At 38.9% G+C, this 26,701-nt stretch overlaps 2 protein-coding genes across 2 annotated transcripts in view; one reads left to right on the forward strand and one right to left on the reverse strand.

Moving 5' to 3' along the window:
• The window catches only part of LOC124152075 (sestrin-1-like), a 51,086-nt gene that overhangs the window by 20,577 nt on the left and 3,808 nt on the right, over positions 1-26,701 (reverse strand). The window contains exon 2 of the mRNA XM_046524820.2: positions 11,123-11,194. Coding sequence (XP_046380776.2) covers positions 11,123-11,194 — 72 coding nt within the window. The remainder of the gene's footprint in view (positions 1-11,122; positions 11,195-26,701) is intronic.
• Positions 2,438-4,650, forward strand: LOC125371952 (F-box/LRR-repeat protein 17-like). Its single transcript, XM_048380657.1, has one exon. The coding sequence runs from the start codon at positions 3,333-3,335 to the stop codon at positions 3,732-3,734; it is 402 nt and encodes a 133-aa protein (XP_048236614.1). The 5' UTR covers positions 2,438-3,332; the 3' UTR covers positions 3,735-4,650.

The following is a 26,701-nucleotide window of genomic DNA, read 5'->3' on the forward strand; positions in this document are numbered from 1 at the left end:
AACCTCACATCCCAAGATACAACTGCCACGGAACATGCTATGCACACAGAAATTTCCATTTTTAAAAAAAAGATTTTTTGGGTTGAAACCGAAGTGTGCAGATCTCATGGGCAGTCAAGTGAAGGTCTTTGATTCTTATCACTCAATAAACCGATTCAGCTTCTTGTAAGCCGCCATCTGAACCTTAAAAACTCCTGATGGGATTTTAAACTAGGGGTGACTATTGGTCTGGAAATCACTATTGCGATAACTATTGATATTGCAAGCAACTATTGCGATAAATGTCGATAGTTCTCAGTGTATCATTTTGGAGTTGAATTAAACCTTGGAACTGAAATTTCCTTTGAATGTGATAACCATAACAACAAATAAAAATTTAAGTTTGAGATATGACTGATTTGTTTTTACCCTAATAACTTAAGAAAAAGAAACTTCTACATTACCATGTGTAAATGACTACCACTCATCATGCTCCTGATCAAAAGAAAAACAATTTTGAACAGTATTGTATGTATTTTATTGACACTGTAAAACTATGGTAAATAGTAAAAAATACAATCGAAACTATCAATATTCCTAACTGAAATCGATACTATTGATGGGAGACTGATTTAACAATCAATTTATTGACTTTAAGTGCTTACCAATAGCAATATATCGATATTTCGATTTATCGTGACACCCCGATGTGAAACGTCCATTGAGCTTTAGCATCAGCAGCTGGTTCACGTTCCAGAAGTTGATAAAAGGTCCAGAATTATTCAAGTCCACTGACCTGTGGCTCTTCGTTTATAATTCCAGTCCCCAGCTTCCTATGCTTGTCGTGAGAGGCAACAAAATGAATTTAGGTGGACAGGCTCTATGGCTCCAATTGTGTGGATCGACGTTCATGATGTCGGTGACTGGATTGTTTGGTTCAGACTAAATTATTTACAGACCACTGGAATATTAATGAGAGTGGCGTAATAAAACAAACAAACAAACAAATTTATGTGCACCAGAGTACCGGTACGTAGTTTTATTGAACACCTCCGGGGTTCGCATTTCGGTCAACCTACATTAACCCATGGATCCATTCCCGTGTTTCTTGCAAATTAGATTTCATTAGCCAATTTGATTTGCTGCGCTACTCAGGCTAACAGACCAATCAGAATGCGAGTTACAAACCAGCCTCAATGTTGGGTTGAACACATCAACAACATGGTGGCCAGACCCGTTGATTACCAGTACAATAGTTTGCCAAATTTGCGAAATTCAACATGGAAAAGCTGACTGACACACAAATGAAAGCCCTCAAAATTCTTGTTGATGGAAAGTATATTTTCATGTCGACCTCCCTTGTCCATTTCCTTTAGTCTTTATCTCGACATTTGATTGGTTGGCAAGATGATAATGAAAATCAAGCGTGGGTAATTTAAGATCACGAGAACTATAGGGATAGATTCAGGGATAAGTGCAGGTTGGCTGAAATGAAAGCCCTGGACATATAGAGGATGTATGGAGACCAAACTGAATTATTCATTTTTCAAAAGACACAAAGGTCTTTTGTTCAATGTTTCATACAATGATGGCAACATTCTGGTGGAGTGTGGTCCGTAGGATCGTTAGGAAGGTGTTGGTTATCATGAATAAACTGTTTTTTTTTTAAGAGATGTTTCTTATCCATTTTCTAATGAATCATGTTGTTTTAGTATATATGTTTAAGAAATGGTTTTGTTTGTTTTGTTTGTTTGTTGTTTAACGCTGCACTTAGCAATATTCCAGCTATATGACGTCAGTCTGTAATAAAATCGAGTCTGAACCAGACAATCCAGTGATTGACATCATGAGCATCGATCCACGCAATTGGGATCGATGACATGTATCAACTAAGTCAGCGAGCCTGGCCACCCGAACCCAGTTAGTCGCCTTTTACGACAAGCATAGTCACCTTTTATGGCAAGTATGGGTTGCTGACGACCTATTCTACCCCGGAATCTTCACGGGTCTTAAGGAAATGGTAAAGTCGTGTAATATCAACAGATATAGTTAACCATATCTATTATAGAATCTTATGTAAAACCAATATGGATACAATAAATTAATTACTTCATTTTCAAATTTGAGATGATGGGTTTGCTGTCTTTTAGTTGATCATGTCAATCAAAGAAAAGAATAAGTCATTAGCTTGCAATTTGACAGTCAGTGCAATGTAACTGATGTTTAACAAACCACATAAATTGGTGCTAATAACTAGACTCTTTAGGTTTTGTTTTCATCACACTGTCATCTCAACTTTAGGACAATGACGAGCTATGTCCACCATGTTTACTGGTCAGAAGGACATTTTCTGCTATGTATCTAACCATTGTTAAAGGCTTCAGCCACCTGTTTAACCTGCATCAACCCTGTAGAATTAAATTGTTTGTTTGTTGTTAAACAACGAGCTCAGCGAAATTCCAGATTTGTCAGTGGTTTGTTGATAATCGAATCTAGCCAAGACAATTCAGTGAGCGATATTATGAGCAATGATTCACGCAGTCGGAGTATGTGGACACCCTATCAGCAACATCACCCAATCTATTGAGTCACTTTTTATGACCAGCACAAGTTGCTGGGGACTCAACACAGGATCGCCAAGCAGGATGGAATTAAGGATCTACAGAGCAAAGTAATACATCTCAACCCGTTCTAAATTAAGATGTATTTGGTTATTTGACCACACATCAAAACATTTTGATTCAGACTGAAATCTTGTCATGCTTGTATGAAAAAATCCCTCGGTGAAATATTTGCAACTGTGTGTATTGTCTAGCAGGAAACACCCTCCAACAACTGTCTAGACACATGGCTGTAAATGTGTTTTACTGCAACACTGTCTGATGATGTGGCGGAAAGGGGTGATGGTGCAGAACATGGTTGCTGCCTCAAAGATCACTGCAGCAAGTTATACTTAGGCTGTAGAAAGAAGGTTGTAGATAGGAGGTGGTGCCACAGTATGTCGTACTATGATGGTACAAGGGAAGCTGCACTACAGAAGGTTGTACAAAGGCTACATATAGAATAACTTCCTGACAACTGATCACTGTCCAAACACAATGCAATGAGCGTCCACTGTGTCTCAACAAACAATGCAGCCTGCATCATAGAAGGATGTACAACGGAGGTTGCACCACAGAAGGATATACAATAGGACGTTGCACCACAGAAGGATGTACAAAAGGAGGTTGCACCACAGAAGGATGTACAAAAGGAGGTTGCACCACAGAAGGATATGCAAAAGGAGGTTGTACAAAGAAGGTTGCACTACAGAAGTTGAGAAAATTAATTAAACTCCTGAACATCCCAAAAATATGCCGACCTCAAACCAGAAGGATGTACAAAAGGACGTTGCACCCCAGAAGGATGTACAAAAGGAGGTTGCACCACAGAAGGATGTACAAAAGGAGGTTGCACCACAGAAGGATGTACAAAAGGAGGTTGCACCACAGAAGGATGTACAAAAGGAGGTTGCACCACAGAAGGATGTACAAAAGGAGGTTGCACCACGGGATGTACAAAAGGAGGTTGCACCACAGAAGGATGTACAAAAGGAGGTTGCACCACAGAAGGATGTACAAAAGGAGGTTGCACCACAGAAGGATGTACAAAAGGAGGTTGCACCACAGAAGGATGTACAAAAGGAGGTTGCACCACAGAAGGATGTACAAAAGGAGGTTGCACCACGGGATGTACACAAGAAGGTTGCATCATAGAAGGATGTACAAAAGGAGATTTCACCACAGTAGGATGTACAAAAGGAGGTTGCACCACGGGATGTACACAAGAAGGTTGCATCATAGAAGGATGTACAAAAGGAGGTTGCACCACAGAAGGATGTACAAAAGGAGGTTGCACCACAGAAGGATGTACAAAAGGAGGTTGCACCACGGGATGTACACAAGGAGGTTGCACCACAGAAGGATGTACAAAAGGAGGTTGCACCACAGAAGGATGTTCAAAAGGAGGTTGCACCACGGGATGTACAAAAGGAGGTTGCACCACAGAAGGATGTACAAAAGGAGGTTGCACCACAGAAGGATGTACAAAAGGAGGTTGCACCACAGTAGGATGTACAAAAGGAGGTTGCACCACAGAAGGATGTACAAAAGGAGGTTGCACCACAGAAGGATGTACAAAAGGAGGTTGCACCACAGAAGGATGTACAAAAGGAGGTTGACCCACAGGATGTACAAAAGGAGGTTGCACCACGGGATGTACACAAGGAGGTTGCATTATAGAAGGATGTACAAAAGGAGGTTGCATCATAGAAGGATGTACAAAAGGAGGTTGCACCACAGTAGGATGAACAAAAGGACGTTGCACCACGGGATGTACACAAGGAGGTTGCATCATAGAAGGATGTACAAAAGGAGGTTGCATCATAGAAGGATGTACAAAAGGAGGTTGCACCACAGTAGGATGTACAAAAGGAGGTTGCACCACGGGATGTACACAAGGAGGTTGCATCATAGAAGGATGTACAAAAGGAGGTTGCATCATAGAAGGATGTACAAAAGGAGGTTGCACCACAGAAGGATGTACAAAAGGAGGTTGACCCACAGGAGGATGTACAAAAGGAGGTTGACCCACTGAAGGATGTACAAAAGGAGGTTGCACCACAGGATGTACAAAAGGAGGTTGCACCACAGAAGGATGTACAAAATGAGGTTGCATCACAGAAGGATGTACAAAGGAGGTTGCACCACAGAAGGATGTACAAAAGGAGGTTGACCCACTGAAGGATGTACAAAAGGAGGTTGCACCACAGGATGTACAAAAGGAGGTTGCACCACAGAAGGATGTGCAAAAGGAGGTTGTATCACAGAAGGATGTACAAGAGGACGTTGCACCACAGAAAGATGTACAAAAGGAGGTTGCACCACAGAAGGATGTACAAAATGAGGTTGCATCACAGAAGGATGTACAAGAGGACGTTGCACCACAGAAGTATGTACAAAAGTACGTTGCACCACAGAAGGATATACAAAAGGAGGTTGTACAAAGATGGTTGCACTACAGAAGTTGAGAAAATTAATTAAACTCCTGAACATCCCAGTCAGATTACCTGGGGCTTGGGGGTCTCCCCGAATGTCCCAACATCATCCCTGTCGCCTTGCATAATGGCATATCCAACTATTCTTACAGTGGAAGAAATTAAGGTGGTCCGTCTGCCCTTTAGATCTTTGTTATAGCTTTCTACTTTCATGGTAGTGATTTATGTTGACCTGCTCAGAGGCCGATATTTGTCTCCTAAATTAGAAATAAAATTTGCCCAAATGGTGTTGTTATAACAATGTTATGGCTCTGTAGAGGTGACTTTTCTTTCACTGATAACAGAACCAATACAGAGGAAGAAGCAGTCACGCTTAGTTTTACATTATTGCATGGAATACAATGTTTAATACAATACCCCTGAATTTGAGAAAATAATAGCAATTTCTCCTCAAGGTTCCAGCTTAGGGCACTTAGTTTAGAAGTCTTGATAAATCCCTGCTAATGTCCCTAGATCCCTGCTAGTGACCCCTAGATCCCTCCAAATGAGCCCTAGAACCTTGCTAGCGACCCCTAGATCCCTCCAAATGAGCCCTAGAACCTTGCTAGCGACCCCTAGATCCCTGCTAGCGACCCCTAGATCCCTGCTAGTGACCCCCAGATCCCTGCTAGTGACCCCTAGAACCTTGCTAGCGACCCCTATATCCCTGCTACTGTCCCTAGATCCCTGCTAGTGACCTCTAGATCCCTGCTAGTGACAACTATATCCCTCCAAATGACCCCTAGATCCCTGCTGGTGGCCCCCTAGATCCCTGCTAGTGACCCCTAGATCCCTCCAAATAACCCCTAGATCCCTGCTGGTGGCCCCCTATATCCCTGCTAGTGACCCCTAGATCCCTCCAACATGTCCAAATGACCCCTAGATCCCTGCTAGTGGCCCCTAGATCCCTCCAAATGACCCCTAGATCCCTGCTGGTGGCCCCCTAGATCCCTGCTGGTGACCCCTAGATCCCTCCAACATGTCCAAATGACCCCTAGATCCCTGCTAGTGGCCCCCTAGATCCCTGCTGGTGACCCCTAGATCCCTCCAACATGTCCAAATGACCCCTAGATCCCTGCTAGTGGCCCCCTAGATCCCTGCTGGTGGCCCCCTCGATCCCTGCTGGTGACCCCTAGATCCCTCCAACATGTCCAAATGACCCCCAGATCCCTGCTAGTGACCCCTAGATCCCTGCTAGTGACCCCTAGATCCCTGCTGGTGACCCCTAGATCCCCTAAATCCTTATTTCCGACAAAAGGAGTATGACAAGGACTCCTGGAATCTAGTTCCCTAGGTTCAAATACTGCTGGAAGGTACATGTCTGCGTAAGACGTTATTCTAAACAACACTTTCTGACTTAATGTTCTTCTTAATGAGGTCAAGTGGAATTTCCAGCTTTTTTTCTAAACCATTAACAATACAGAAAGAAACCTTTGGACAATAAAGTTGTCAGTTTCTGACAATTGAATAATTTTGATATTTCTTGTTTATTGTTAATGCCACACTCAGCAATATTCCAGCTATATGACAGCAGTCCATAAATCATCAAGTCTGGACCAGACAATCCAGTGATTGATATAGTGAATAAAGATCCACATCGTCAGGTTATGCAACTGGGATCGATTACATGCATCAACCAATCCTGTCAGTCGCCTGTTACAAGTTTTGCTATATAAATGCTAGAGTTGTGTTCAACATGTTCAAATTAATTGACTTAATCAATGTGCGATTGGTTTAAATTTTTACCTGAGGAGTCTATGATCGTTTATTTTTCAATCATACATATTAATTGGAATGAATTTCAGAGGGATAAACAATTTAGCATCACATGTAGAAACAGGCAAGGTTTCAAAGACTTGATGTTTCAATGTTGCCAAGTAGTTGTGTTTGTATTGCAAGGTACAGATATATTACAATTTACGAGATTTTCTATCTTATCTATTATTAATTAGATTAAGAATACAAAGTAGTATTGCTCTTATTGTATGTTTTCTCTATTCGCATTCCATCTTCCTGAGGCAAGGGAGTTAACTGACTATAAAAGTCCAGTTTCCACCCTTGCCAAACTAGGCTGGAATTATGGAGTTACATTTTGGCTGGACTACTGCACTATGCATAGTCCCATCAAAATCTTGCAACAAAATCTAAATCGATTTGCAAAGCCTGTGCACCGCTAACTCGTTGTCAACAGATATTTTCCAAATCTTTTCATGTTTTTAATCAAGGTGCTCATGTGATTTGATGCACTCCACAATGTAAGACCCGTTTTATAACAATACAGATCTTGATTATCGATCAGATCGTCTTGGCTGGGTGCCGCCATTTTGTTTGAGGCAAATGCAAGTGATAAGAGAGGTGGAATCTGATTGGTCCATAGGAGAGGCATAGAAGGGACATAACTCGTAATAGCCACTGGTTAGCACTACGATTGAGCCCAGGAATTCCAGCCTAGTTTGGCAAGGGTAGAAACTGGACTTTTAAAGTCAGTTAACTCCCTTGCCTCAGGAAGATGTTCACATTCATGATCTATCCTCATTGGTAATCAATCAATTGATTCTTTAAACCACTGGACATTTTACCCAAATCCCAATACTTAAAAATGTGATAAATGTTTCTTTTTTTCAGAAAAATCCCCACCCACCTCCTCCCACAATTTGTACAAAAAAACAAAAACATCAAGGCCAGAGAACAACCAGTCCTGATCCTCCGCCAAGGCAGATTCCATCAGGCATAAAAGGCCAAATATAGGGAAACTAAAATGAGTGGATTACTGAAAATGAAAGCAATCTTCGTATTGTATCACTATGATTGAGTTTAGCCTATGGGGACGGTCCGGTAGTCTAGTGGTTTAGCAGTTTCTCATCACAACAAAGGTCCAGGTTTGATTCTCTACATGGTTACAATGTGCGAAGCCATTTCTGGTGTCCCTGTTACCGCTAAACAAAGATCTGAGGACACCCGATAACCCATTCAGAACACCCCATGTTAACTTTTTTGAGGTTGAATGATTAAAACACACATTCCGACTGCCACTTTCCTGATCTGGTAAGCGAGACTCTGATTGGTCGGATGAACGGTCATTCTGACATGACATAATGGGATGTCATCAGTCTTTGTTTCACGGCAAGCACTAAGATCTAATTTAAATGAGATTGCTGAAAGCAGCATTAAACCTAACACACTTACCTAAGCCTATGTTCTAGTACAGCACTGTCAGTCGTTCTAATAGCTCAGAGATCAACATTGAAACATAGCCCTGGACAATGAAATGGTCAAACCCACCTGGACAATGAACAGTCAGACGCTCACGGACAATGAACAGTTTGTCCCTTGGCATATTAACAATAACTCAATGTATTCAAAGAGATTGATTTCAAGTAATTCTTCATCCACCATGCCTCAAGGCCTTTCAAGCATGAAGAAAAAACATTGTTCCATAAGCAGCGAGAAATAGAAGATCTGGACTTAGGGAACGGGAGATCAACTACAATTTGCTCTTCCACAAACTAGTCATCCCAATAAACTGTTTTTTATTAACTCAACCCGTCCTTACAAAATGTCACTGCTCTCTGGTTTAAGAGCTGGTGTTATTGCAAAGCTCTATTAAATAATAGGTCCCCATTGCTCGACATGGGGATGAAAGATCTGGTGATCCTTCCTTTGAGGCAGCAACAGATGACTGATGCTGGACACAAGGGGAGTGTTGAGGCGTGACACGCCGAGCTTACCCAAACACTGTCGTACAATGCATACCCACTTATCATCCTGAAAGACAGTCTGTGCATGCTGTATATGATATAGTTATATGTACAGCTTCATTGTATTATCTTGTAAGGTGAGTGAGTTGGCTCTTCCCATGTCAGGAATCGAAACCCGGCATTCATCACAACGACCAAACACCAGGAACTACTCAAAGCCCTATATTCAGGATCGATGTGTTATTGTTTTGTGAAGATGTAATAGTTAGTTACCTGTGCTGTGCTGAATCACAGCCTCATCAGCATGATCAGTATCAGGGGTTATGTGTCTATGTGTGTCTGTGTGTGTCTCCATCATTCTCTGTGTCTTCATGTGTCTATGTGTGTCTCCATCATTCTCTGTGTCTTAATGTGTCTATGTGTGTCTATTTGTGTCTCCATCATTCTCTGTGTGTCTTCACATGTCTATGTGTGTCTATGTGTGTCTCCATCATTCTGTGTGTCTTCATGTGTCTATGTGTGTCTATGTGTGTCTCCATCATTCTCTGTGTGTCCTCACGTGTCAATGTGTGTCTGGGTACTTGGGGTGACTATTGGTCTGGAAATCACTATTGCAATAACTATTGATATTGAAAGAAACTATTGCGATAAATATTGATAGTTTTCAGTGTATCATTTTAGATGGATTTTAGAGTTGAATTAAACCTTGGAACTGAAGTTTCCTTTGAATGTGAGAACCATCAGACTTCCAAACACTCGATTTTCCATCCACGTTTGTCACAAACTCCACTTGACTCACTTGAATCCTCACTTGGCTGCGTTCACGGGCGTGTTTCGGTGACTCAATCGCATGATATGGTAAATACAATCGATACTATTGATCGGAAACTGATTTAACAATCGATTTATTGACTTTAAGTGCCTACCAATAGCAATATATCGATATTTCGATTTATCGTGACACCCCTACTGGGTACCGGCATTATACCGGACTCCACCATGTTTGTTTGATGGTACTAATAAAGTAGCACACGTATTTTGTATCGACTTTGGTAATTAAACATTTCATTTACTTACAAAAGCTAAGCAAAGGTAAGTGGTAAGTACAAGGTTACATAGATATGCATATTGCATTTTAACCATGACTGCAATACAAATTTTGTTGTTGAAAACAGCAAAGGAAATGGAAGAATAATATTCAGTGTTCCATACAAAGAGAAATTGAGTGCATTTGTTGTTAAAACACCACTCTCAGCAATATCCCTGCTATATCATGTCTTATATATAAACATTTCAAGCTGTCAGCATAAACCACGAAATTTATCTTCTAACTCTGTTTTTTTCACCAAAATAATATTCTAATAAGAGCCCCCTATTTCTAATTTTGAGAGCGCCCTGGGCGCTTATTACATCGAATACGGTAGTCGCTTGTAATGACCAACATAGGTTGGAGGCTACCAGTTCTAACCTGGAATCACCACAGGGTCCCAATATGTTGCCACTGATGCTGGGGATGCACCCCGGGTGCACCCCATCTGCCCAGAGAGCGGAAGGTCAGTAGTTCAGTGAAGGCGAATAATGTAGAAATTTTCAATCCACTCACCAAAGTACTTAATGCTTTTTATATATTTGAGTGCAAACTTCATTATCTTTAAAATCAAAAGCCTGAACGCTTATTTCATTGACTGAGAGGGGCAGTCGGGTAACCTAGTGGTTAAAGCGTTCGCACACCACGCTGCAGACCCGGGTTTGATTCCCGACATGGGTACAACGTACGAAGCCCATTTCTGGTGTTCCCCGCCGTGATATTGCTGGAATACTGCTAAAAGTGGCGTAAAACCAAACTCACTCACTCACTCATTGACAGAGATGTAGTTCTATTTTTAGATGACAAGTGTTGAGCATTCCATGTTACTGCGATATGCAGAGTTACTTGATATTGTGTAGTCTGTGAGCCTCTATCAATGTCAGAGTGGATTTTAGGAGTAAGAAGTATCTTTGCTGCGGTAATATGTCATTTTGTATGTCTGTCCGAGATGAAATCTCGAATCCTTTTTGTTATCTGATCAACCAGATTGTCTTCAATGGCAGTCGCAATCTTTGTGAAGTCATTCGAAATGAGAACAGCAATCTGATTGGATGTCCTGTTTTCAACAAAAGGGGGACAACTTGGGATCGACACGGGGTGGTCTGCGATCGAGTCAAGAAAGGTAGGCTTGAAAGGGCAGGGTAAAACTTAAGCTTGATATTGGCCAGTGGACACTCTTGCCTCGGAGTGACATAGGGTGATGAGATGGTTACTTTGTATGGAATTGAATTAACTTGCTGTTAGATAATAAATTTCTGTGTGAAGCATGTTACATGGATGTACCTCTTTTCCCGAGATGAAGTGGCTCGCACCCTGCTCCAGTCGACGGGGCACCTGCAGACCTCGACCTCGCTTCTGAAATACACAATTTTTAATATAATCAAAACATTTTTTCGTATATACATTAGTATTGTGTCTTGGGCTAAGCAGAATCACATATTTCACAAAGGGCAAAAGGCATGCCTTGTACAATATTTTAGGGACATATTGTCTCCATGGTACATTTTTGCATGAAAAGGACCATCTTCACGATTCAAGAGCGTCCTGTAGCCTTTTTTATATCAAAGTCTTGTTTCAACCCTTGCCACATCAAGCCCACTTTCCTGTGCTAAATATGATTGGATTATCGCACATATCAATAGTCCAATCAGAATGTTTCACAAAATCAACATCTACGACTGGTACACCTTCGTTTGAAAGTGATTTACCTCTGGAATATGTCTTTTTCATCTTTAAACCCCCCAAACGATTGCCTATGTTTTGGTATCAGGGATGAATTCGCGCATGTTTTCGTTGTCTGATAAACTTGGTCGTCGCCTATGGTAGTCGCCATCTTTGTGAAGCTATGCGAGATAAGAACAGCGATTTCATTGAATATCGTGTTTTCATTACAAGGGGCACAACTCCCAATCTACGCGAGGTGGCACCAGGGTCGAGCCAAGAAAAGTGGCCTTGATGTGGCAAGGGTAGGAACTAGGCTTTGATATAGGCTAGTGGACACGCTTGCCCCGGGAAGATGGAATAAGACTGATGGGACCCATATCTGAACAGCTGGAATATTGCTGAATGGGGCGTTAAACAACAAACCAAACCAAAAAAATTCACAATCTGCAGAAAAAAGTAAGTGCTTGCATGTTGCCTCATGCCGCAAAAATGTCTATCTTTTCATCATTTGTCAAATATGAGAAATTATCAAATACAACAGCGATAAAATATGAACACAAGTGTGTCCAAACCTCAATATGAACAAAACAAGGCTTTTCTTCACAGGGAACACTTCATTAACTGTGAACTTGATCCTTATCAACATGACAGAGGATTCAATGTTATCTACTGCAGCTTGTAGCCTCGAGACAATCACACGTCCAGTGGAAATGAAACAACTCTGTATCTGGCTCAATAACTACTGGTCATGTTCCAAACAGGTCCGTCAGTAATGAAATGGATCGTCACTCACTCCTGATCCCCCCGTCTGCAATCTGTAGCTGAGAAGTGATGGGCAATCATTGATTGGCAAATAGTCCCTCATTTGGTTTATAGTTAGAGAGGACATCATGAGAAAACATGATGCTCTGGGTAAATATTAATTACTGAATACCAATATATGTTATTATTTAGTGATAGCAAGGAGCCTCGGGAGACTGGAACCTGATCACTCATCTCGGGTTATTAAGTACCCACAATGCACCAGCTGAACATCACTTGAAAATAACAAGCCTATACGCCATAATTCCACCGCATATACAAGCATGCTAGCGGCCTCTCTGTTAGTACATCTATGTATATAGAGTGTGCTGGGACAACACAAAATCAATTTGTGAAATGACAAAGATGGCTAATTAGAAATAGAAATGACGAAAGCCTTTTATCTGTATACACAAGCTCGCACACAAGGATTTAACAATAATTTACATTTAGAAGAAAGCTATACATTTATACTACTCAAAAGAAGTTAAAGAACACTGATTCTTTATGCTACTATAGTGAATCTGTTACGCCAGATAGTTAAACTGTTATGACAGAATACAATATGTAGTATAAAAGAATAAAGTGTTCTTTAACTTTTTTTGAGTAGTGTATACATGTTGCACTTAGTAACATGTATGGGACAGTGATAATGAATAGTGGAACATGGTAATTGCTCAGATTACTGCCATTGACGCCTTGAAATGAACTTTACAGTTGATAGCTCTAGGATGGATATTTATATATAATAAATGCCATACATTGACTCGCTGAAAGTCATATTTGTTGTAGTTTGACTATTATATCAACATAAAGTTTCTATCATGCGCACGGGAGCATCGAAAGTGATTGGTAAAATTGTTCCATGCGAAAAAATATTCGTCAATAGTGATCAGCTGTCGGTGCTACGCTTATGGTTATTAATTTCTTTTAAAAATATATACAGTAAAGCTGCAACTAAAATAACATGATAATGGAATAAATTATTCCTGATAAAATAATAGTTTCAGAAACACATTCTTTAGATCATTTTACCAAAATTCTTTAAAGTTATATCAATGGGTAATTTTTAACTGAATCACGGATAGATTCCGAGGAACGTGTGTACAGCTTATTGTTATTTCCGGCTTAGTTTACGTGACAATACACATGGTAATCTTACTCTCTGCATATAAAACAATGCCTAGCATAACAAGAAATACAATTTAATCATCATGTCTAGTGATATTTTATCTCAAATTTGAAATTTATATTGACCAAGTTTAATTGTTATGATCTGTTTGTTTCCCTGAATTCGCTGAAGGGATACGATGTACTTTTTTTCTGTGGAAGACAAACATCTTTTTATTGCAAATGTAGGGATTGTTTAAGCGCTGGTGACATGCTTCATTCCGATTCACTTTATAGACGGCGTCAATTAGCATTGACTTTGAGGGCTTGTACAGGGGGATCGCCTTATACGTGTGCTCGCCTATTAGACGGCCATATATGGTACTTATTCAATGGTAGATTGTCACAGGGATTCTTCCACTGTCACTGTCAAGTGAGTGAGTGAGTATGGTTTTACGCCGCCTTTTGCAATATTCCAGCAATATCATGGCGGGAGACACCAGAAATGGGCTTCACACATTGTACCCATGTCTGGAATCAATACAGGGTCTTTGGTGTGACGAGCGAACGCTTTAACCACTGGGCTACCCGACCGCCTGATATGTCATAAGAATGGGCCATAACCTGTATCCTATACAGAACACTTCCTCTATGTTAATCAAGTGCCATTTAAAGACAATCATTTGTCGTTAGCATAAAGGATGGCCCACCAAAAGATTTATTGTCTTCATATTGCTCCCATAGGTAACAAACGTTCAGATTCTCAAGTTTGTCACATTCCAAGGTTTCTAACTTAATATATACTACTCAAAAGAAGTTAAAGAACACCCAATGTTTCTGGCATGCAAAAATACAACTTCATTTGAGGAGTATATGTCCACTTGCCCAAGACAAAATTCGGAAACAACTAGTGACTCATTGTGGACGACCACTTTTGATATTAGGTTTTGTTTGTTTGTTTGTTAAGCTGACACACCGTGATATAACTGGCATACTGTTCAAAGTATCATTGTCATACCTCCATGTCAGAATGATGAGATCTGATTGATCCACATGATCTTAATAAAATACCGTGAAACCCGCCTTTGAGGGGTATAAATTTCTCAGCAAGGGAATAAATCTCTTATACCATGTATACCCCGCCCTGAACAATACAGGGTGCACGTGAATTTCTGAGAAGCAGAATAAATCGCTTATACCCCCTTAAAGCATGCTTTTGTCCGAGTCAGGCGAAGTCACATGACAAAGCACAAGTTAACCTCAGCTCAATCGAACAGCTGTTTTCTATCAATTTCAATCTCATAAAAAATCAGATATTAGTTTTCGCTACCTCTAAACAAAGATCTGAGGACATCCCATTACGGGTCACATCAGAACGACCTTTCGCAAATTTTGACTGAACAATGAAATGACTGACAAGAAATTGACATTAGCCAATCAGAAGGCAGCTTTCTCGAGCTTTACGACACTAATTTCAAATTGGCGACTACGCTCCGAAAACATATCTTGATGTATTCTCGATTAAAAAAATTAAAACTGATAAGAATTACATTCTGGAATGGCTTATAGATGGCCTAGATTGTAATGGATGTAATCATAAAACCTGTAACTGTCGTTCAGAATACCCCGTGTTAAATATTTCGTGGTTGCATGATTAGAAAACACATTCCGACTGTCACTTTCATAATCTGGTAAGTGACGCTCTGATTGGTTGGATGAAAGGTCGTTCTGATGTGACCCGTATTGGGATGTCCTCAGATCTTTGTTTAGCGATAGCGAGAACTAAGATCTGATTTTAATGAGATTGCTATCAATTTTGAATTTGTGTTAATTCTTTTACAATGTCACATGTTGGTACAATAAATGTCAGTAAAACATGTCAGTAAGATAAATTCATTGTGGCAGGATCATGGGGTTTTATTAGTCCGAGGTTAGGTTTTATTCCACTCGCTCCGGGACGTGGTATAAAACCCAACGTGGGATGCATAAAACACCATGTACCCCTCGTGACCCCGCTACAACTTATATTATACCACACTCAGCCAGCCATCATGTATTCAATTTTGTTTCTGTTCAAGGCCAACTGCGTCACTAATTCACAGAAAGCTGATACTGTGGTGATAATGGAAGATTAAATTAACTTTTTTGTCTTTCAAATAGAAAAAAATAACATTATTATAATCATGATAATTACATGTTCGCCTAAAATAGGACTTAGGGATGATAAAGAGCCTGAATTATTCATGCAACACATACAAAATCCATATAACTGAATATATATTTCATCATAATTTCATTTATCATGTTTACATTGTCATAAAATAGATAAAAAAATATATTTCCAGAGAAAAAAATATAGATAATAATTAATCTGAAATTGCAGTGTATTCATAGTATGTATAGAGGGGAGCCATAGATTGCAAAGGTCTGGTTATATTTGTGAATAATGTTTTTTATGAATAAGTACAGTACTTACTGAAGCATGATAAAGCCCTTGTACAGATATGGGTACATGTACATCAAAACAAGCCGAGTCAGCAGGAATGAGGGAGAGCATGGTTTCATCAGAGTTATATTTAGCTGCAGCCTACTTCCACTGAACATTCAGAAGGAACCTTGACTCAAATTACATGGACACAATGGTATCCACTGGAGGTGGGTTACAAGCATTGCCACAATGATAATCTCAGGTCTGGAATGTAAGTTCATTAAACAAGACTCTTTTTTACTTTATTGATTCCAGAAATCCCCAAATGATATGTGGCAAATGTAAAATCTGAAAAGCGCTATTCATTTTTATTCCACTGAATGAAAACAAGTACGTTCAACACAAATATGTACCATATAAGCCAAAGACAAATATGTACCATATAAGCCAAAGACAAATATGTACCATATATGCCAAAGACAAATATGTACCATTTATGCCAAAGACAAATATATACCATATAAGCCAAAGACAAATAAGTACCATATGAGACAAAGACAAATATGTACTATATAAGCCAAAGACAAATATGTACCATATAAGCCAAAGACAAATATGTACCATATAAGCCAAAGACAAATATGTACCATATATGCCAAAGACAAATATGTACCATTTATGCCAAAGACAAATATATACCATATAAGCCAAAGACAAATAAGTACCATATGAGACAAAGACAAATATGTACCATATAAGCCAAAGACAAATATGTACCATATAAGCCAAAGACAAATATGTACCATATAAGCCAAAGACAAATATGTACCATATAAGCCAGAGACAAATATGTACCATATGAGACAAAGACAAATATGTACCATATAAGCCAAAGACAAATATGTACCATATAAGCCACAGACAAATATGTACCATATAAGCCAAAGACAAATATGTACCATATAAGCCAGAGACAAATATGTACCATATAAGCCAAAGACAAATATGTACCATATAAGCCAAAGACAAATATGTACCATATAAGCCAGAGACAAATATGTACCATATACATGATATACGACAAAGACAAATATGTACCATAAAAGCCAAAGACAAGTATGTACCATATAAGCCAAAGCTTAACAAAAACCTAGGCCATCACCAGATACACATAAGATTAACTTTTGTCACAGGAAAAAAAATCAAATGGTCTTTAACTTCTTTCGAGAAGGGTTCATTAATTCATGACAAAACATGACAGCTAGTGTTGACATCCAGGGAAAATTTTGTATCAAGAGTGCTAGTCAACAGTTAAACATGTCAAGAATGTGCGTATTTGTTGCTTAGATCATGTTTCCACCAACTTCAAATTTAAAAAAATGTGGAATAAAACTTAAACACTGACGTCTTTTTTTACTCATATTTTTGCTTGTTCACATATTTCACTAAAAAGGAAACAGTGTTGCAGGATTATGTCTATTTTCAAGGCCCTACAGTATGCGGTATAACAGGGAGTAGAATGTGTGTGTAGGGAAATAGTTACTGTGGGTGCTGCTTCCAGAATCTTAGCTGTGATATATACTGCTCAACATTTGACAGGGATATTTGGAGCGTGGGACCTGAATGTGTGGGACTGGCTTCTGGGAGATGGTGTCATACAAATAGTATCCCATGTTGCCAGGCAACTGGAGCATGGTCAGCTTCATTTAACGCTACTAAAAGTAATTCAGTGCTCTTGCTGGCTTTTGAAACTGCCAGTCCTGGTGGGCTGGCAACTCTAAAAATTACCAGTTCCCCCTTATTTGTGTCAGTACCAACCTTTAACAAACAAAAAAACGTATGGAAATTACGTCATTTTAATTTCCTTCTAAATCATGTTCAATGCAATGTCGCATCTCTGAACACATGCTGTAGTAACTTAGTCAGATCTACTCTCCATTCACAAAAAGTTAAGTCGCAATTTTCTCCTTTTTGGGAAATATTTCTAAGACAAATATATATTCAACCTTGAAGCAAAGCAAAATGATATTTTTTTGCACTAAAAATAGACAAGGGGAAACCCTGATGGTAACACACAAGCTGACTTCATTTGAAAAATATACTTATAAGAATATTGCCGATGTATTGTTCAAGAACAAAGATTAAAAGGGTACTTTTATTTACCGATCCACAAGGACTGGGAGTCACATGAATTACCGGTCCAAGCCTAATTTTACCGGTAAAAACCTGGAAATTACCAATAAACAGCAACTCTGTAAGTACACAATTCAAGTACTCCCGTGCCTGGCCTCTAGTTAGGTAACAGTATGAAAAGGCCCATTATCCTTCTCAAATGTTGAGTAGGATAGTTGGAAAACTTTTCATGTACGTTTTTCTATCATATCGAGTATCCAATTTATTGATCTATGGCGGGACTCTCATCCGTGGCATATTCTAAGATCTGTGGCACATTCTCATAGTTATATGACGTCACGTTTGAAATGATGTCCTTTCCGTGAATGGGTAATCAGTTCAACTGTTATGACGTCATGCAGGAGATAAAGTCACGACTCCTTGTCTGTGATGATGTCATGTAAGTTTTAACGTCTATAACCGATAGACACAGCAATCAGTCGAAAACAATGGAGCCGGCCATCATAGTAATATGAAGGTTTTCTTATGGCAGATTCATGCTGGCAGAGGAAGCAGCCGGAATTCAAAGACCCTAATGCCGAAACTTTTAGATGATTTTTCAAAAATCAAAAATATTACTCGTATAAGGGCACTGAATCCAAAGTAGGGAAGCTTGAAAATAAGCAAGATTTTATCAACTCCGAAAACGAGAGGATGGTGCAAAATTATTTCTACGGTGAATCTTTGGGGAACATTTTAAAGAAAAGTACCGATATGGAATCCCTGCACCTGATGATACTGTTCCAAAGAAAAATGATAAAAATAATCCAGAGAAATCACAACATTGATCATCGAAAGTCTTCCACTATATATGATATATGAATCTATACGACGTTTAGCGCTATACAAGATAATCTGCCACAGATCTGAGTATATGCCAATATTTGCCCGATTTGTGGAATCTGCCACACATCTGAATGTAGTCAATGTACGCTAATATCTGCCCTATATGTGGAATCTAACATAGATCTGAGAATCAGCAGCAACGGATCAGATTCCAATCACAGATCTGAGTCCTATATACATACATAGATATATGTCGTCTGAAATCTTGTTTATTATAAGCTTATATGTTTAACAATTTCTATATGTTTGTATAGTTACTTGAATCAAGGTACATGAAAAGCAAATACAGTTAACTACGGTTATAACGAACACGCTTATAACGAACTGACGGATATAACGAACTACTTTTTTGGTCCCGACTATTTGCTGTAGTTATGCTGTATATATGCTTATAACGAACTACGGTTATAACGAACTAAAATTAGTAGTCCCTTTGAGTTCGTTATAACCGTACTTTACTGTATGTTATTTTTTACCATCCAAAGTATACTTTGTCACTGTTCATACACATGATGTATATCTATCATGTTTACATGTTTTTCTCCCATTCTGATTGTTTTCTAGTGAAAGCCAAAAGCGATGCAGGTCTACGAGTAAGGGTATAATGGCGCTGACAAACCTAGAAACATAATCGGGGCAAACCAGGATTCGAACCAAAGATCACAGGTTTCTGGCATGCCCAAGGGATGCCCAGCAAATAGCGGCGCCTTGGAGGACTATGACACCAGAGTACTCAAAAATTGTAAGAAGCTGTTATTTTTGCAACAAGAAATATGTTTTAAAAAAACCTCTTAAAGCAATAATAGCTACACTGCACCAGAGGTAAATAAAAATATCTACTTTGCCAAGTACTGTCCGCCATAGCTAAAAATTAAGAAACACCTAATTTATTCATGGCCCAGCATTTATTCATGGCCTAATATTTTTTTCAAAACCTAACATTTATTCAAATCCCAGCATTTAATCTAGGAAATACGGTATGTTCCAGTCCATGTCTGAATTATCAGTAAACATGAACCTTTGCTTGCAGACTGAATCTGATGAATTATTGTCAGCTGAGTAGAACATGCGCCTGCCTACAGTGTCTCCAAAAGGGGAGAAGTTGTCAATCACTGAATAGAAACCTACCGTAGTTTGGGGCAGCTTGACATTGGCAAGACACAGGCATTCCACTGATCCAAACACCAGATGGTTTGAATACAATTATGTGCAAACTGCTTTGTCAACTAACACTTAGTAATAGCTTGGCGAGAAACTTACAGGGGCACACCTACACCAGTACACCACTCAAATCTTGATAGTGGTATTCTGAGTGTCCAGGTGAAGTCTGACTGTGACTGATTGCTTGGATAGGTTGTCGTGCGAGCAGTATTTAATGTTGTCAAGGAACTGAAGCACATTAAGTTTCATTTTAAGTTAAATAAACATAAGTACCCAATTCAATAAGCTGGTATCATTTAAGTGTAAACAGCATAAAAATAGCTCACAATACCTACCAAATGTTGAGAAGTATAACTTTAGTGTTGGGGATGAGTTGAAAGCATTATTGGTTTGAAAAATAACACGAGTGAGTGATTGAGTGAGTTTGATTTTACGCCGCAATGGGCCTCACACATTGTACCCATGTCGGGAATCGAACCCGGGTCTTCAGCGTGACGAGCGAACGCTTTAACCTCCAGGTTACCTGACCGCCCATAAAAAGAAGGTGAAAAAGGGATGAATGATTAATGAATTATTAATGTGCAAATATAAATAATTACATCATATGGTTTGTATTACATCTGTAAGGTAAACCACAAACCTGACTGGCAGGCGATTTCAATAGATAAAATTGAACCTTGCGATAAGGATGTTGCAATTACAACACTATGTAGCATGTTTTAAAACATCATTTGGCACTACTATATCATGTACTGTGACACTGTCTGTCGAATCACTCTGCACCTCTCATCAGTAGAACATTTAATTTTGACGTTATAATAGTGAAGTGTCCTTCGGAAATACGGCCAAAATGGCCACTTCATTTTCTCCAGGAAAGTCCCTGGTTGGTTCCACTGTCCCATAACCAAATAACAAGTGCTTTAAGTATTACGATACACCCTTTGGTTTGAGCATAGTTTGTTTGTTGTTTAACTTCACACTTATCAATATTCCAGCTATATGATGGCAGTCTGTAAATAATTGAGTCTGGACCAGACAATCAAGTGATTGATATGAGCATCGATCCACGCAATTTGGATACCATGACATATGTAACAATCGGATGTTCTTTACGACAACAGTTTTACTATAGTCATATGAAACAATCAGGTGTTCTTTGCGATGACAGTTTAACTAGAGTCCTATGAAACAATTGGGTGTTCTTTACGATGACAGTTTAACTAGAGTCATATGAAACAATCGGATGTTCTTTACGACAACAGTTTAACCATATTGTTAATTATAGTCATACGAAACAATCAGGTATTCTTTACGATGACAGTTTGACTATAGTCATATGAAACAATCGGATGTTCTTTACGATGACAGTTTGACTATAGTCATATGAAACAATCGGGTGTTCTTTACAATGACAGTTTAACTAGAGTCCTATGAAACAATTGGTTGTTCTTTATGAGGACAGTTTAACTATAGTCATATAAAAAAATCAGGCATTTCTTTCACATTTTTTTAGTAGTATATATCCTAAAAGTAACACCAGTAAACAACAAAACTCAAATGATTGTTTACTTTATCATGTTGATTCTGCACCATAAACAATAAACATGATAAATGCATCTACTCTGATAAACTGCAACCGCAACCTCATCTGTTATCAGACTTGTTATCACGGTAATACTTTATCAATAACATGATTATGCTCAGCTTCATAAACTCCTATAAAATAAAAACAAACATAGATAGCTGTGTTTTGTTTTTGTATTTATAAGTCTGACAATGACAAGCATGGAAATTACCAAGACAAGATAATTCAGGTCAAAGCTTCAAAGGTCACATTCAATACTGAGTATCTGTTCTCAGTACTTTTATTCTCTATCTCAACACGTGTGAAGGATTATCTGGGACAGATTAGCATACCACCTTGACCCACACTAGGCAACCCTCAAACTTACTGCAATCGGCTCTGATCTCACAGATTCCTAAGAATTAAAAAGAAAGGGTAATGGGACCAATAATTGGTAAAGTTCTTGGAAGACAAAATATTACATCCTGTAAGAAAAGATGAGGTGAAATTAGGTTTAACATCGCGTCCAAGATTATTGCACTTATATAGTGACGTGCATGCACGTGTGTGTGTGTGGCTGCTTGTACTAGTCCGGACTAATGCCAATTTATAGTGCTAGCTCACTGAGATACCATGCCGCAGTTTAACATGAATACCCCATTCAGACACAGTATACTGACTCCGAGCCGACCAGTCCTTGTTTTAGCCCCTTTATGCCGAGCGCCGGACAGGGTAACAACAAGTACCATCTTTTAACGTCTTTCGGTATGACGCGTCCGGGGATCGAACCCCGGAGCTTCCGCTCTCCAGTTGGATGCTCTACAACTAGACCACGGAAGCAGTCATAAGAAAAGGCACAACTGGAGTTATCCTTAAAGAGCAAGAGAGTAAGTGTGGTTTCACACTATATGCAGCATTTCAGTGATATTGCAGAGTATCAGTATGTGTCAGTTTGGAGTCAAAATTTACATATTTGGTCTTCAGAAAACTCTTTAAAACCCCGTGGGGATGCATAGGCGGATCAAGAGGGCGGAGTCCATCTTTAAAAACCAAATGTAGTATGTTGTAGGCAGTAAAATTATCTGAGAACGGATTTCAAAATTTTGGACTCCTCCCTTTTAAAAATGCTGGCAACGCCCTTAAGATTCTGGGTTGGAATATGTCCCCAGCAACCTATGCTTTTTAGACCAAATGAATCGGGTGGTCAGACTTGGTACATGTATCCAGATGCTCATGATGTCAATCACTGGAATGTCATATCCTGACTCAGTTATTTACAGTCCGCCATCATATGGCTGGAATATTGCAGAGTATGGCAATAATCAACAAATATGTTTGGAAAAAAAAGTTTAAAAAATAAGAAAGCCCCATCAACTCATTTCCGGGGAAGAATTGGATGATAATTTAATAATTAATTTACACTCGCCTCACTGTATTGGTTTTGTATAGCAGTTTGTCCCTGAATTATTAATCAAATGTTATCAGGGTAGAGAGGAATAGAGCTTGGCTGTATGGTGTGTTTATGTTAATGCTTCATTCCTGTTCTGTAGTAGCCCTTGAGGGAGTGAGGGAGTTTTTAACAATATTACAGTCATATACTGTGTCAGTTGATGTTGGAGGAAAGCCCAAAGTGATGCATCATTGCAATTCCTAGACACTTATCGTTTTGTTGAAACCATAGCATGGTGCAGACAAACCAAGAAACATAATCTGAACGAATCTGGGATTCAAACTCAGAACCATAGGTTTCTGGCACACCTAAGGGACACAACTCTGCACAAGAAATAGCATTGCCTTAAACGACTGGGCCACCCGTGACCCTTTGTACATCTGTTTTCAAAGCATAAACAAACATATCTGAAGTCAATGTCAAGATCAACTGATCTGAACGAGAGACTACTTCATCAGTTTGTTTGCCTTATAAGAAGAGATGTAGATATTGTAATTATATCATAGTACCTCCACTGAAACTTTAACATGTTTCTGTGTATACAGGGTAATAACTGACTGATACAAAACATATAAAATCATAGTTTCAGATGCAATATCTTCCAATCATTACCTCATTGCTATTTCTTGTTTAGTTTGCAAGACAAATACACAAGTTAATCTTAAACATGGCATAAATTCTAGCAAAACAGGAAAAAACAGGAAATACAATTTAAAAGGTAAATTTTATCAACAAATTTCACATTTTTGTTGACCAAGTTTGTTATCTCCTGTTTGTTCACCTAAAGCGAAACAATGTACCGGGTATTTCTTTTACTGTACACAAATTGTCATAAGAGTTGAGGGAAAAAATTGGCCCAAATACTGCATCCCCTAGAGGGGGTGGGGGGTGCTCATTATTAAGATAGTAAGTTGAAATTTCAAGATACATACAAAGTTGAAATTTCAAGTTAGTATCTTGTAGTTTCCCTCAAAATTGCCATAAATTGACTTTAAAAAATCATCATTTCCGGTTATTTGTCTATTTTCAGTGTATGTATTTCTTTTCCTTTTCAAGGTGGCATGCCACATGGTGTGGCTCTTTTCACGATCACTGATACATAAAGCTCTTTGTTTTACATGAAAGCTAACCTATGTTGTACCAAAGTGCTGCACTGAAAGTGTAAGTTTTGAATAAATATGAAAAAAGTCAGAAAGTTTTATCAATTTAAGAAGCTATAAAAGATAACTAAATCGCAAAGAACAATATAGAACAAAGCATGGTTTATTACAAAAACACATTGTTCTATCATGAAGTCAATTCTGGAGATTCAAACATACGCTTGCAATTTAATGATGTCATTAATTGGATGACGTTATTTTTTAGAGGGGGTGTCTAGTAAGGTATTCCCCATAGACGTCGCTGGGCAATGCAGATAAATGCTATGGCCGAACAAATCACATCCAACAGTAGGGTAGATACGACAATTGGTATTGGGAGAAAAGGTACAGATAATCGATGTGATAATTGCGAGAATATAATGGAAATATCATACTTAACCCCCTTGTACATAAAATGGACTTGTCCGACATTGCCGAGGTCGGATGGCATTCAAGGAGTCATCAATATTTAAATAGAGGAAAATATTTTTAAAGCTTGAACATAATATTGAGATCCTTAAAGAGGCTAAAAATAATGTTTATGTTTCATATAAGAAATAAACCCTCATGGTTTATTCTCCCTGCAGTGTTTTATTATACAATAAACAACGACCACGAGTTGTTTGTTTCATAAATAATCATGACAAGACTTATTGCAGATTTATTTTCTCTCAATCTGTTTAAAATTTCCAAAGTAATAATACAGGATACAGTTAACTGAATTACATGCATGGTAGAATACATATATAATTATAATTTTTAAGGTTTTACATAGGGACCATTCCACAAGAAAATCATTCATAATAATCGTGTGTCCATAATCATGATAATCATGATAATGTAGCTAGTTTGTCCTTACGTACTTAAACACCACAATACGCTTTATGTGTAAGACTAAAATAAGGACGCGGTGAATCATAATATCAGATTAGATACATATATAAATTGTGAGACATGAGGCATTTTATCTTCTAAAGGCGATTAATATAACAGAACATAATACTCGCATTGCGTGTGTGTGAACATCACGAATCGTTGCTATATAGAAACATTTCAGGTAAAAAAAATTCACAACATCCATGGAAGGTGACCTAAAAATCAGAGGCATATTTTTACCACATGACTGGTGTGTTCCAAATGCAGGAACATCCTCTGGACACGCTGGAAACTATAACCTTTCGGAAGCGTTTCAAATTATATTTAGTTGCTCGTTTGATAGATGAGTAAATGTGAGACTTAGACTAACAGCATTTCATAGAAACAAATTGGAGTCTACATTGTTGCAAGTTGTCCTATTTCACTCTTGCATCACTGGTGAACTAACAGTTTCACATGAGATGTAGCATTCAGCAGTACTCCCTCACTAACCCCATGTTAGTGCAGCACAATGTCGACATTACTTGTCTCTATGAATAAATAATCGCTTTGAAAGATGAAGACTATCATCATGGCCGAAACAATCCTGGATCTGAAACTTGTGTTTAGAGACATCATTAGGTTCCGCATGAGTGGTTCGAGTGTTGCATCAGATTCTAAGACCAGTTAGCATGAAGACAACACAATCTGGGTCATACCTCAATGTAGCACAAAGCACGCCCGCTGGACTGTAGCTAGTAGCATTACGAACAAAACGTATTCAGCATATTTAATCTCAACAGAAGGTTATGAACAGTACACTTTTTATTTCAACAGTGTTCCCGCTGTCTGTGTGTGTGTGTGTGTGTGTGTGTGTTCTCGCTGTCTCTCTGTGTGTGTCTGTGTGTGGCTCGTCTCAGTGGTGTGTGTGTCTGTGTGGCTCGTCTCAGTGGTGTGTGTGTGTGTGTGTGTGGCTCGTCTGTGTGTAGTGTGTGTCTGCCTCTGTGTGTAGTGTGTGTAGTGTGTGTCTGCCTCTGTGTGTAGTGTGTGTGTTCGTGTATGTGTGTCGTGTGTGTGTGTGTCTGTGTGTGTGGCTCGTCACTGTATGGTCTGTGTGTGGCTCGTCACTGTATGTGTGTCGTGTGTCGTGTGTCGTGTGTGTGTGGCTCGTCACTGTGTGGTCTGTGTGTGGCTCGTCACTGTGTGTGTGTGGTGTGTGTGTGTGGCTCGTCTGTGTGTGTGGTGTGTGTCCATTTAAGATTTCTACTTGTCATGCTTGTTAGAATTATTAATTTACTTATTAATTATATGTTGTTTAATGCTATCAGCAACATTCCAGCTACATCCCAGTGTCCTCTAAATAATCAAATCTGAGAAAAAGAAACCAGTGGTTGATATCATGAGCACTGCCCTTACGGAATATTGATACACACGAAACAAAGTCACCAAGCCTCCCAGACTACGCATTCCAATTCACGTCTCACGACAAACAATACAGTCCCCGAGAAGCTGTTTGAAATCACCCACCCACTTTACAGCGCCTTATGCTAAAATTAATCCAGCAGGTAGGGCTTAGAAATGTGAAAACAATTCAGCAGGCTAAAGGTTAATCTGGGGTACCCATGAGGTAATATTCTGATAAAAAATCAAATTGTTTTGTTTGTTTGGATGT

This window comes from Haliotis rufescens, unplaced genomic scaffold (assembly GCF_023055435.1).
Source record: "Haliotis rufescens isolate VD_foot unplaced genomic scaffold, xgHalRufe1.0.p SCAF_32, whole genome shotgun sequence".
NCBI lineage: Eukaryota > Metazoa > Mollusca > Gastropoda > Lepetellida > Haliotidae > Haliotis > Haliotis rufescens.